Source organism: Octodon degus, unplaced genomic scaffold (assembly GCF_000260255.1).
Source record: "Octodon degus isolate 3935 unplaced genomic scaffold, OctDeg1.0 scaffold00134, whole genome shotgun sequence".
Lineage (NCBI taxonomy): Eukaryota > Metazoa > Chordata > Mammalia > Rodentia > Octodontidae > Octodon > Octodon degus.
In genome coordinates this window covers 586102-599980 of record NW_004524710.1, presented here as the reverse complement: position 1 = coordinate 599980, position 13879 = coordinate 586102, and the positions used below count along the sequence as shown (strand labels likewise).

At 37.6% G+C, this 13879-nt stretch overlaps 1 protein-coding gene across 2 annotated transcripts in view; it reads left to right on the top strand.

Annotated features, from left to right (window-relative positions):
• The window catches only part of Cpq (carboxypeptidase Q), a 610322-nt gene that overhangs the window by 379150 nt on the left and 217293 nt on the right, over positions 1 to 13879 (top strand). For both annotated transcript variants that reach the window (XM_004641291.2, XM_023701349.1), the window contains exon 5: positions 2839 to 2950. In XM_004641291.2, the coding sequence (XP_004641348.2) occupies positions 2839 to 2950 (112 nt within the window). The remainder of the gene's footprint in view (positions 1 to 2838; positions 2951 to 13879) is intronic.

Here is a 13879-nt window from a genome sequence, read left to right as displayed (position 1 = left end):
AAAGAAAGAAAGAAAGAAAGAAAGAAAGAAAGAAAGAAAGAAGAAAGAAAACATAAAGAATTAAGACTGTAGTACAACTTCAAATATTGTGAAAGATAAAATAATAGCTTCGTTGATTTAGTTACTCTTATCCATTGTCTAAGGGAAAGTTCACTGAAGCACATTTTGACATTTTATCACACTGTAGCCTTTCTGAGAAAATGAGTTTTTTAGGGTGGTGGAAATGTTGACTAATTTTCTCTTTTTCTCAGATGGGATTACACCACTTTCTAAATCAGAAGTTTCTGCTATTGCAACATGTATTTTTCTTTATTCTTTGTGTTTTTTCCCTCCATTAGAGACAATCCATTGGGGTTCATTACTGAGCCATTTGTTAGTTGCAGGCATCTTCTTGTTTGTGACTATAGAGACATAATCCCAGGCTGGGTCTGCACATAAGTCAGCAAGAGATCCTACAGCTGCTTAGTGAACCAGTCAAGACAAGGGGTCATTCTGATCTTTTAGGCCCAAAACCCTGTTTTCCCAAAGTAATGTGGAATTTTTATTTTAATCATCATGAAGATTGATTTAACTTTGGTTTGCTTACAACATGCTGTGTATAACTATCAATCTGTTAACTGTTTTATGAAGTGTAATATTCTCAGAGAAAGCGCACAAATGCTGTGTATAGTAAGATGCACTTTTCCGAGCTGAGCACACCTGCCTGATCCACACCCACTCCAGGAAACAGTGTGACCAACACACTAGAAATTTCCCTTATCCATTTCCTGTCCCTGTCCCTCCTCACTAGGGGGAACATTTTCATCTTTTATTGAATTTTATACTTTATGTGAATGGAATTATACATAACATACCATATATCTGGCTTCTTTCATTCTTTGTTATGTTTATAACATTTATCTTGCATTACGTTTGTACATTTTCAGTGCTGTGAAATATTCCATTGATCAATAGTTTATTTGTTCTGTTTTAAACAGATTTCAATAATTTCATTTTGAAGGGAAGAGGGATCATTATTAATATTCTTTTGTGAACATTCTAATGAAACTTTTTTGCTTAAAGTGTACTCATATATAACCTATGATATGGCAGTACACACTGCATAGTTTGGTGTAGGATTGGGGCTCTAAGACATGTGCATATTCTCACTAGTAGCTAAGAGAATTTTCCAGGCTGTTGAATGGACTGACATTCATGACGACAATGAATGAGAGTTCCAGTTTTTCCACTGACCGCCAGCATTTGTCAGTATTTGTCTTTGCTATTTTTTCATATAGAAGCTATATGTATTTAATATATATTTACTTGATGATAATGAATTTATTCTATATCTTTTTGTGTGATTGTTAGCTATTTGTGGGTCTTCTTAGAAGTGGTGAATTATCTGTTTAGGTCTTTTGCATGTTTTTGTGTCAGTTGACTTTTTTGCTGCTATTATATAGGAATTTTTATTATAACTTGCACCTGAGCCCTATTTTGCACATGGAAACATTTACTCCCCTAACACAGTGCTTTTTCCCTAAATGGGATCTTTTGGTGAACAAAGTCTAATTTGTTACTTTTTTATGGTGGTTGTGTCTAGGTTCATAAATGGCCTAAGCTGAGACGACAAAATTATCCTGCACACATCTCTAAAATCTTTGAGTCTGAAATCCATCTGACTCAATATTTGGGATATTATATGCAATATAGAGATCAAGATGTATTTTTATATCAATATCTTATTGAACGGGCCAGGGAGATGGCTCAGTGGAATAAGCACTTCCCTGGCAAGTGCAAGGGCCTGAGTTCAATCCACAGATCTGCCAAAAAAGAAAAACAGAGAGAGAGAGAGAGAGAGAGAGAGAGAGAGAGAGAGAGAGAGAGAGAGAGAATCAAAAACTTATTGACCTAGCATCATTTTCCTTGTTTTTTTTTAAAAAAACTTGTTTAAATGTGTATATAACTTAGTTGTGGTAAAAATATTTTTTCCATATTTCCAGAGAAAATTACTCATATTTCTTGAAAAACATTTCAAAGCTTTGGTGATTTAAAATTTGTAGCCTTAGGGCCAGCCAAATAGCTCAGCGGATTAAAGAGCCTACAAGCAGGCGCACTGGCCAGTTCAATCCCCAGGTCTGTTGTGCTGGCCCTGCCCCCGGGCGGGGGGCACTGAGATGGCACTTGAGACTGCGTGGTGGCGTGCAGCTGTAATCCCAGGTCTTGGTGAATCACTATGACTCTGATCTAGTAGTGAGACCCTAAACACCCTGAAGACCCTTCCCTAAAATACAAAAAAAAAAAAAAAAGAGTAACCTTTAGGTTAGTAGGTTAGTTAGTTATTTAACACTAATATGAACTGAAATATCTCTTTAAACTTTTTCTATTCAATTACATCTAGTTTTTAAATCTAGCTATTTATTCAATACCAAAGTGATTTTTAACTTTCAAAACATGAAAATTTAAAAAAAAAATTGCTCACTTATTCCATTTGAATTCAGTTTCACATGTTCATGATGTGCCCTTTAGAATTTGAGACTATTGACGATATGGTTAAAGTTTTTTAAGCTCCATTTTTATTTTAAAGTGTATATAGTAAAGTTATAAAGCATTTGTCAATAATACACCAATTTCTTTTGTACTCAAAATTATGTTAATAAAGAGTGGTACAAGGTAAGAACTCTTTGTATAATGCCTCTGTATGAAGTTTTTCTCTAGTGGTTGCTGATTTCTTTTAAAACATAAGAATAGAAAAGAAAACAAATACAAAGGTTTCATTTTTGTGCTTGGAATGGCTGTGAATTCTTCCTCTTTGGTGTCATTTTCTTACTTTTTCCTGCTTATTATTATTTGTTCTAGGTTGTGCTGGTCAGTGGACATCTGGACAGTTGGGATGTCGGGCAGGGAGCCATGGATGATGGTGGTGGAGCCTTTATATCATGGGAAGCACTCTCACTTATTAAAGATCTCGGTAAATATTTAGAAAATCATTAACCAAGGTGTGAGGATCGTAGCAGTGACATGTCTAGCTCACTACACAACATTCACAAAGAGCCTCCTGAGGCTTCTATATGTTTTGTCAGTTGATTTCCAGAAAAGAACTTATTTATCCCTTACAGAAAGACATTTTTGTCCACATGTACTGCAGACATCCAAAGAACCAGATATTATTATCAGCCACTGGGGAAAATGAACAAGCAAATAAAATGGAAACAAGTGTAACCACACCAGCTACAGACTGGAAAGAAACTATGACCAAATAAAAGAAAAATCAGCAGGTCCCCCACTTCCTTCTCCTAATTCACTTTAAAATATCATCAAGCTGTTAGGATAAGGGGAAAGACCACTCATATTTCCACGATAGAAATTATATAGAGTGACTTTGAAGTGGAAGAACGATCCCATGTAGCAACAGTAGGAATCCAGAATGAGAATGAGACTCTGGAACTTTCAGTTAAACTGAGATGAGGATAAATGGATATACATAAAAAGGAATAGCTAATTTAAAAAGAAGCTTAGTTTGGTGATCGTATTTGAAAAAAAACCCCACATACATTTCCTCTTTTTATCAAAATGGTGAACTTGTGGTTTGAAATAATGAAAGAATTGAAGCAAGAGTTCTATATCTGTATCAGACCAGCAGTAATTTCACGTGCCCCATCACAAACTGTGTTGGGTCATTGCTGTGAAATAACCTCAGTTTCACATGAAATGTAGATCAGAGTTTTCCACTGATTGTTTTAGTATTTACAGGTCAAAAGTCATGCTCTTTCTACCACTTTGAGTGAACATTCTTAATCCATTAAAAGTTATTTCTCTTCTTTATAATAGATGATTTTGAGCTCATCTTTTGTGTACTGTTTTAATTTATATCTTACTTGTGTTTCAAAATGGATAAATGGAACAACAGTCTTTTTAAAACTTCTAACTAGCTAGTGTTTCTCAAACTTGGCATTATGGCACTTAGGATGGGACAACTTGCTGTGGTGGTGTCTGTCCTATCTATGGTAGAATATTTCATATCATCTCTGACTTCTACCCCCTGGATGATGATAGTACCTATCCTCCTCAAGTTGTAATAACCAAACTGTCCCTTGACATTGCCTGATATCCTTGGGTGGGGGTGCCAAGGGTAGTAGGCCTAGTTTAAATAAAATTTCTAGGTACTTTGAATATACCATCATTAAAAAAAACTAACTGGGGGCCATCCTAATAGCTCAGTGGATTAAAGTACCTGCAAGCAGGCACAGGGGCTGGGGATTCGATCCCCAGGCCTGCAGTGCCGGCCCAACCCCCAAGCACACTGAGATGGCAGTTGAGACTGGGTGTGGTGGCATGTGCCTGTGATCCCAGCTGTTGGGAGGCTGTAAACAGGTGGATCACTATGAGTCTGACCTAGTAGTGAGGCCCTAAACACCCTGTAGACCCTTCCCTAAAGTACAAAAAAAAAAAAAACTTTATTGGAAATCTTACATTGCAAATTCTAAAATCTTTGTCATCTTAACCATATATAATAAAAAAGATATGTTTCACTGAGAACCTACTAAACTTTTTATGAAGATTTTATAAAGCTGCGCATAAAGAGAGGTATAGAGATCTCCTTTGCTCTTCAAATCCTTAGAATATGATGTGGAATTACCCCCTCACCTATACATGTATAAGGGCTGGTTACAAAAAGCAGTGTATGTTTAAATTAAAAATGTATTATAGGAAAAGACATACTGTCATTAATCACGCTTCCTTTGAACACACTTAGCCCGTTACTCCTGCCACTTTGTGAAGCACTTCTGGAAGTCTTCTTTCATGTCTTTAGAAGTTGTGATTGAAAATATGCTGAATGCTGCTGTTGAGTGTTATTCAGCAGAAAGGTAGGTTCAGGAAAAGATTACAGCTCATCTTCACGGCTCTTAGCCATGGATCTGGCACCATGAGACTGCTGGCTCTTACCTAAAGTTGAAAGGCCCATGAAGGTAAATATTTTGAATCAGTTCAGGACATCAGTTCAGCCATGACAGTGCCACTAAAGACACTGTCAAAAGATGGATTTCAAAGCTGGCTTAAAAGTGTCACGAGTGATGAAATAACTGTGTTCACAAGAGAGGGAGTCCTCTGAGAGGGATTAATGACCATTTAATACCTTTAACATTTATTTATTTTTTTCATGTTGTGAACAGCATGTTTTTTATTAATTTTATTGAGAAACAGATATCAATGAGACAGTTTCAAAACCAATTAATAGGACAGTTTCAATAATTAATACAATGCAAATTGTTATCTTCTTAGTGGTTATTCATAGTACAAGATACAGGCGTGATATCCTGTCCAAATACTATTAGTAGAAATCTTTCTTCTCACTGAATTAAGAGAAAGTAGGTGTATATCTATCCTAACTATTTTATATATACAGATACAAAATGGTCCTTCCTTTGTATTCCCTTTTTTTGTTTAGTTTTGTTAGAGATGGGCATTCCATCGCCATTTAAATACTGTAGGTATGTGAATTCAGAAAAATAATGCAACATAGTCCAGTAGTCCATAATAGTAGAGGGTTATCCGTAGGACTGGCAGTGGCAGAAGTTGTTGACTTGAACATTTATTGTATATTTTGATCCCACTGCACCATAGGTTATTAACATAGACATAGCTTCAACATCTACTTTTAGAATTGAGTAAGGTTTGAAAATTTCCAGCAAAATAAGACCCCAAAACACTGAACATTCCTCCAGCAAAGATCTAGTAGGTGAAATTCCGTTCTGCTCCCCTTACCGTAAAAATATTCCCTTGGCTGGCTGTTCTGTTTTTCCCTCACATGGTTTCAGAGTGAATCGGGTTCTAGAGTAAAGTGGGCAAAAGTCACACCTTTTTTCCTCCATATAGAACACAAACCAATATTGTATAAATTAATTTTATTCCATTGCATCCCACCAGCTTATATGAAACAAAGTGGCTGAGTAAGAAGAGAAACTAGACATGGCTGAATTTGATTTTAGGTTCCTCTGTGCTATAGATAACAATTTTGCTCTCAGTTTGGCCATTTGAACTCTTTGGACTTCATTTTATTTGTCTCCATTCAATTCCAAATTTTTGAAGTATTTTATTTGTTCTAAGTTGAAATAAAATTTTACCTTCTCAAAGTTCTGATTCTCCATGCTCTGATACTCAGCATGGAATTCTAAATCACTGCTAATTAAGTTCAATTCAATTGCACGGGGAACTGGCAAACACCGTGCAAAGGTGAGGTGGGTGTCTCTCCCACAGTTCTGAAAGTACAGCAACTTCAGTTGCTTTTGTTAGCTCCTGATGACTCCTTTCAAGTCAGAGCTAAAATCTCTGATTTTTGAAAAGCATGTAAATATATGAATATGACTGAAATAAATAGTAGTATTTTGTTTGAATGAGTCTTAGGACACAGCATGGCACACTGTTCTGAAAAACCACAGGAACTCTGGAAACACACTGCCTGGTCTCATCTCTCAGGCTTCCAGCTTCCTAGTTGTGTCTTTCTGGGCAAATTATTTTGCCTCTCGGACCTTCAGTTTCCTTATCTTGGAAATGAAAATAGCAGTCATTCCTTTCCACAGGTTTGCTTTGGAACTAAATGAACTGTTTATGTAGTATATGTAGAACAGAGCCAAATCCAATCCAAATTCTCAGTAAATCCTAACTTTTGTAATTTATTAAGCATGGCTCTGAAGCAGTCATTTGAATATGAGTGGATAGTAATTCTATTTTTTAAAAATACCCACATTAATGATTATTTTGCCTCTTCACTAATATGTTAATTATAGTACTATATATTACTACTTAATATGTTAATTATAGGGCCAACTTCTACAGTCTCCCCACACACTGTTTCCTGTAAAAGAAAAGTGTCCCTTATGTACTGTCTTATATGGTAGAAACCTAATGACACCTCTATTTTTTCTACTTTCATACTAAATTTTCTGGAGTCTTAAATTTCTGTTGGTCACGTCTTACATCTATATTCTGCCTATGTTAAAAATCCCATATTCACTTTGCACTTCCTTCCTGCAATAACATCCACTGTGTCTCACTCTTTAATTTTAAAATTGACTGCAGATTTGTCTCTATTTTTAGATTCTTTTTGCAGTGCTGGGGACTGAACCCAAAGCTTTGCGCACACTAGGCAAGTACCCAATCTCTGAGCTGCCATCTTGGCATGTATTTTAATATGAGGATCTGGGTCAACATGTGACAGGTACAATCTGAATACAAACTGCTGATAGGGCCGCGGAGATAGCTCAGCACTTAAGAGCCCGTCTGGCAAGCAGAAGTTCATGAGTTCAATTCCCGGTACAAAAACTAAACAACAAAAATAGCCACTGATGTGTGAACAAGAAGTAAGGCCTTGTGCTTGAAGCCAAGAAATGGGTTCATAATATTATTTAATTACATGGTGCCAAAACTGTTTAATTGGTGAAATTGAAAGCTCTCTAGCAATCTCTTTTTTCTTTTTTCTTTTATTTTTATTTTTTTTATTTTTTTATTTTTTTCAGTTGTAATTATTTTTATTTTTATTTATTTTTTATTTTTTATTTTTTTTTCTTTTCAAAGTTTTATTGATAAACATATAGCAATGAGACAGTTTCAAATCAAATCGAAAGTACAGTTTCAACAAATAATACACTGCATATATTCTTCTTAGTGGTTAATTGCTGTACAAGATGCAGACTTGTGATCCTACTTACAAACACCATTAGAAAAAATCATTCTATTCATTAAGAGAATGCAACTATATATCTATCCCAACCACTTTGAATACACAGATACAAAATGGACATTCATAGTTATACCCCAATTTTTTTTAAGTTCCGTTGTTGAATATTATAGGTGTGTAAACTCAGCAAAATATTCTAAAAGAGTACAGAAGCTCATAATAGCATTGGGTCTTCTGTTTAATTGGCAATGTCAGAAATTATTGACCTGAGTCTCCCACAGCTCAACGTAACAACATGGCTTTACTTCCTATATTTCATCTTCATACTTTTCTACTGGATGGCTAAGACCAAGGTAAAGCAGGACCTATGCAACAAGAGTTGCAGCTTTTTGGTTTGAGAAGGTCAGTGAAATGCCCTCAGGATTTATCCTGAGATCCTGTACCTCAGATTGTAGAACCTTTGTCAGTGCAGCCATGTGGATGAGTCACGGCCATTGCTTGGCCAATGTGCTCTCTGTGAAAGCCTGAGAGAGGGTCTTCTCCTCATGTGACTCTCCTTAGGCACACTCTACGTCATTGATCAATTTCCTCTTTGGCCCCATAACCTTCTTGATCAGAAAATTTGGGACACTACCGAGGTACATGACATTACAGTACAAGTTCTCATATGTCCTGAGTCTTAATTGACCTTAGAAGGGTAGGGCCAAAATATTGGCTTTTGTTGTAGCCCTCCTTTTTCTGTAATTTTGGTCTGCAAACTTAGGATGTTAACCATCCAGAAGACAAGCTTATTGTTATTATCAAACGATTTACGTTATCAAGCTTAACCTCACTATTTCACTACAGCAATCTCTTTTTTCAAGAAGAGACTTCTCTTGAATGTTATTTCCTGGATGATATGTCATGTGGTGTGCATATCGGAGTCCCTCAGTGGCTTGTTAATTTGAAGTGTTGGTCCAGTGGGGCTCTCTGATATTTCAGAATCTTTAATAAGTTTCATCCTTCTGGCTGTCTTCTCCTTCATCCTCCTCTTTTGCCATTCCTATAGAGTTACTCTTTTGCCCAAGGCATCAGCTTAAATAACATTGAATTAGTCAAATGAGATATTTGTGCCTTGTAACTAACATCAGTCACTCCTGAGGAACTGTCAACAGAAGGCTGTTTGCTGTAACGTGCTGCTGAATACTTTTTTCTGTGTGTTTGTGGCTTACTGGATGTGAAACTGTTTATTTGAAATGTCATTTCTTGGAATGTTCTGGTGTCAGTGGACAAAACCTGTAGCCAAAAGTGCTATACTTCAAAATGTCCATTTGGCACTTGAAAAATAAACTATCATCCATTCCCAAATTCCTTCAACTTTATCATTTTCTGTGATGTAGAATTTTGTTTCCAGCCCAAGAAATGAAAGAAATTACAGTGAACAGTATTACCTGGTTGTTGAAATGTGGGTAATATAAGACACATCTTTCCCAGGAAATTTAAGCATGAGCATCTTGTGCAGAACTGCAGGAGCTGCTTGGTTTTTGCTTGATATGTTTACATAATATTAGATGTTTGTGCAATAAAAATATTCCTTTAGTAATCAAGAATAAGCCCTCAACAGCCCAACCCCCCACAAGGAGAAAGGTAAAAGAAAAAGATACATTTCCAGGAACACTGTTAACAGGAATAACAGGACAAAGGTGGACCAGATAGGTAGGGTCACCACGTGGTTACCAGGTCTTCATGGCCCAGAACACACTGGTGGACACAGCCAAATGCAGGCCAAAGTTTCAGTGCACTGGTCCCATGGCAGTTAGAGTTTTCTGCAGACTTCTTAGAAGCAGGGATTTTAGCTGAGAAAAGTTTTTCTTCTTCTAGGCCCTGTTCAAGTGTGCCTTGGAAAAGCTCTAGGAAATCCAATTCAGAATAAATAAGAAGGAAATGGAAATCTTCTACTGAAATGGAAGTCCAGAGAGTAAAACCAGAGACATTTGGATCCCTGAAACCAACTAGGGACCAACCCAAGTATAGATAGGAGATCCCACTTAGGCCCTCCTCTTGGGATCAGGCAGACTTCTGGGCATAGCAGAAATACTAATGGTTGGATGATTAACTCATTTCTGCATAGCACTATGTGACAGACATGTAATAACACCCTACTGTGTACATGCTCTCTCCTTACCCTAAATAGCGCCCAGCAATAGGTAACTCTTGTTATACCATTCTACAAAAAAGAGAACTGAAGTTCAGAAGAGCTGAGTACTCTTGTTATGGTCCCACCACTGACATGTAAAAAGCATAAATCTATGCATTCAGCATGTGGTGCCAGGGACTGAACTCCAGTCCCTGTGCTTGCCTAAGCAGGCTCTTAGTCCACTGAAGTATCTCACTGGCCCCCGATACAGTATTCTTAAGTAAGTCATAATGCTATTTTACTGGAAAAGCATTGCCACTCTTTCTAGGCACATTTATCCTCAGGATATAAAGAGGGGTAAAAGTCTCCCATAGTCACATCATGGGAAATTTATCTTGCTAATTTCTTCATTAATGAAAAATATTTCTTAGAAGAATGTTTTCTGGATGCAGTGTACTTTTAGATATGGTGTCTGGGTTGGTTTTGAAAGTGGCAGACCAAAGAAAATTCAGCAATTCTCACAGAGATGGAGCTGGTGGAACAGAATGCAAATGGCCTTTGGTTTGTTTTTATTCTAGGTTTTCTTGGCCACCTTTGAGAGCTTACAGTTGCCAAACACAGACATGATGGAGTCATGTGATTGTTTCCTAATTGGTGTGGTACACATTATTCTTGTGCTTATCCTTGAAAAGCATTTGTAGTCACCAAAGTGGAAACTCTATCCACTCCTTATTCACATTTTCTGAATCTATTTTGTTTTTTAAAAAATATATTATTAGAAATTATTGGAAATTATTATTATTAGAAATATTGGACTGTGGCCTCTCTCTGTTATGTTTTTCTATGACTCTGAGTTTGGTAAAATTTCTTTTCTCTGTACTCCCACATGGATGCTCTTTCTCCACAATTATTTGTAAATGCAGGAAGGAAGACTGGTGACTGTAGCAAAGATCTATCAAATTATAGTCGCTGATTCTTAGAACCTCAAGAGAATATACATTTGCTTGCAGAGCTGTCCATGAGATCCACTTGTTCAAAACCTTTAAAAATGCCCCCTTAACATTGGATTTTATCTTTATTAATTTGAATGTTAATACGTAGACAGTTGCTTGGTTTTATTGTTTCAAAACAAATTGTGGTTGTCTTTGCACCTCGTAGGGCACATTCCTGTAACAGTTGAAAAGAACTAATTTTCATGAATTTGTTGGTTCCTTTCTTTCTTCCCTTTTTCGTCACTTCTAAAAGTAGGGTTATGGTCATGGGGTTTTTATGGTTTATGACTGTACATGTACCTTTAAAAATGATCTTCTCTTTTTTATTCAAATATGTTGTTCCTGCTGGGGCAAATTGCATACTGTCTGGATTTTCATAAGATCTATGGAAGACACATGAATTTCTGAGAGTTTTTTCTGAGTTTCAATTACATTTATAACTTTCTCCAATATGGTAGGCATACTAGTGCTTCCTTCAGCCTACATAGACGTTTCTGCTAGTGTGTTTATAAAAGGCATTGTGTGCAGCTGCTCTGCGAAATATATCCATGGGATAAGGAGATATTTGTTCAAAATGAATCTCTTAGGATGTAGTCTTTCCATTTAAATACAACATGCGAGATTCCATGGTCATTTTACAGCCTTAAGTTGTGTGAATATTGCTGCTGTTATTTTATTGTTTGGTCAGAATGTACCGTTTCTGCATAGAGGTAGAGACAGGTTAGGTCCAGCAGCACACAGTATCAGGAGCAGTTCCTCCCTGTCTGATAGATAAAGAATCTGGAGGGGTGGCAGATGAATGCTGGGAGAGGAAGAGTAGTGTGAGTTCCCCTGTACCGTACCACACTCAGCCGCCTTTCCCACATCCGTTTTCATTTAGCCTGTAAGGGAAATAAAAATGGGGTGGCAAAGGAAGTAGCAGCTTAAAAATTTGGTGTTATTTGTCTTGGGGAAGAGGGGCTATGGAAAGACTTAATAATGTAACTTTATTCCCAGAGGATTCCCTCTCACCCAAGAGCAGGATGCATAAACGTCAATGGTCTGGCTCTCTGGGAAACCAAGCTACCTCTTTGAAATAGTCTCCTCTCGGTACTGTGTGACTTGGCTCATGAGGTGAGCGCCTGTTTCAAAAGGCGTAAGTCCCCCACCTGATTTCAGCAACTAAAACAGATAGGGCATGGCTCCTTCAGCCAGAGAGCTCATGATTAAATAGCAGTGGTGGCTTCACATGGGAGAGACATTTGAACTAAACCAGGAAAAGGTGTGTGGTAAAAGAGGCAAGAACAGATTAGCTCATGAAAGTTCACGGTTTCAGGAGCGGTGGATGCTTTTTTTAAGTCAAAAGGAGAGATGACAAATGAGTGAAATGAAAGGTAGGGGTCCATTTGTGAAGAATACTGGCGCAAAGCTGGAGTTTGGAACTGGTACCAGAGGCAGCAGGAGCTGTGGGACTGACATGATAGAAAGTCTTGGTTCTCCTTTTAACATCTTTAATAAAGTGATAAATAGAATGGAAGCTGAAGAAAAACTGAGCAGGGAGCAGGAAAACCCAGAGATAATGAGCCTGGAAACCCTATTTTAATTACAAAGAAAGTTGCCCCCCCTTTTATGTGGTAGATGAGCCCGCTTTGGTCTTCGCTAAATATACCAAAGAGGAAGGAAGCGATGGGGTTTCAGAGACGCTTTGTTCCTTTCTTATGTGTTTTTCTGCGTCACGCTAAGGCTGCATTCTGTAAAAGCTGTGGTTTACTCAGCTTCCAAAAAAGTGTGTTCCAGTAAACTTGCCTAAAAACAGAGGTCTAAAGAGAAATGGGAAAATATACTATGAACATCTGATCCAACCTCCATGGTTAGGAGGATTTTAAAAATTGTCCTAGAATGTAGGGTTTAGTTTAGACTATCTTCAGGCTCCTGAATGCCTGTGAATGTTCTCACTAGCCAGCTCTAGAAAGGTACAGTTACTACCGGGCATACGATGGAAACAACAGGTTGAAGGAAGCATTGGAAAAAGTGAGCCACTATAAAAGTCCTGTACTTATTTGTAGGTGGATGCCTCTCTGCACATGCGTAACCATCCGAGAGCCAGGGCCCAGGCTGTGGTTTACCTGACTGCTGCATTTCCAGGCTCAATGAGGTGACATAGCTCTGGACTTGCAGTCCTCTGCATCCTCCTCCCCTTAAGGGACTCAAAACTGGGAGGCCAGTGAGGGGCTGCCTGGACAGCTGAACACGAACACGCTCTCTTAGAATACCTTGTATCGTGTTCGAATCCTTCTCTACTGCTCCGTAAGTTTAGGATCCAGGACAAAGTCTTCAACATTTTATGTTGTTTTGTTTGCTGGCTTATTTTTGCAATATTGGGATGGTGCCCATGGCCTTCACTCTGAGCCCTTTAACTTTTTTTTTTTTTTTTTTTAATTTTTGAGACAGAGTCTTGCTAGGTGGCTACACTGTCCAACCTACACTCGAACTTGTGATCTTTCTGTCTTAGGTTTCTGGGAATTATTCAATTTTTTTTTCTTATTCTAAGGACAAAAAATATACACAATGAAACTGAGTTTCAAAACAGGTTAGTAGGACAGTTACAATAATTGATATATTGTGATAGTAACCATTATTATTAGATCTAGTTACTAAAACAGCAGATGCAATGACCAGCAGAGGCTGCGCTCTCAGTGCAGCTAGGTCAGGGCTGTCGCCACAACAGGGAAGCCCTCATAGGGAAGAAGAGTGCAGGTTCGGGCAAGGCGCTCTCCCACACCTTGACTCCAGGAAAGCCACCGCCAGGGAACTGTGCAAAGTTACTGCAGAAAGCTAGCATGCGCCTCATTGCTGTAGAGAAAGGATCTGTAAATGTTAGACTTAACACAATGCCTTTATTTATTTTGTTTGTCAAAATCAATTTTTACATTTATTGATATGGTCAGGTGATTGTGTCCTTACTTTTGTTTTTCTTTATTAATTTTATTGAGAAACAAATAGCATTGAGACAGCTTCAAAACCGATTAATAGGACAGTTTCAATAATTAATACATTGCATATTGTTGTCTTCATAATGGTTATTCATAGTACAAGATGCAGACATGATATCCTGTCCAAACACTATTAGTACAA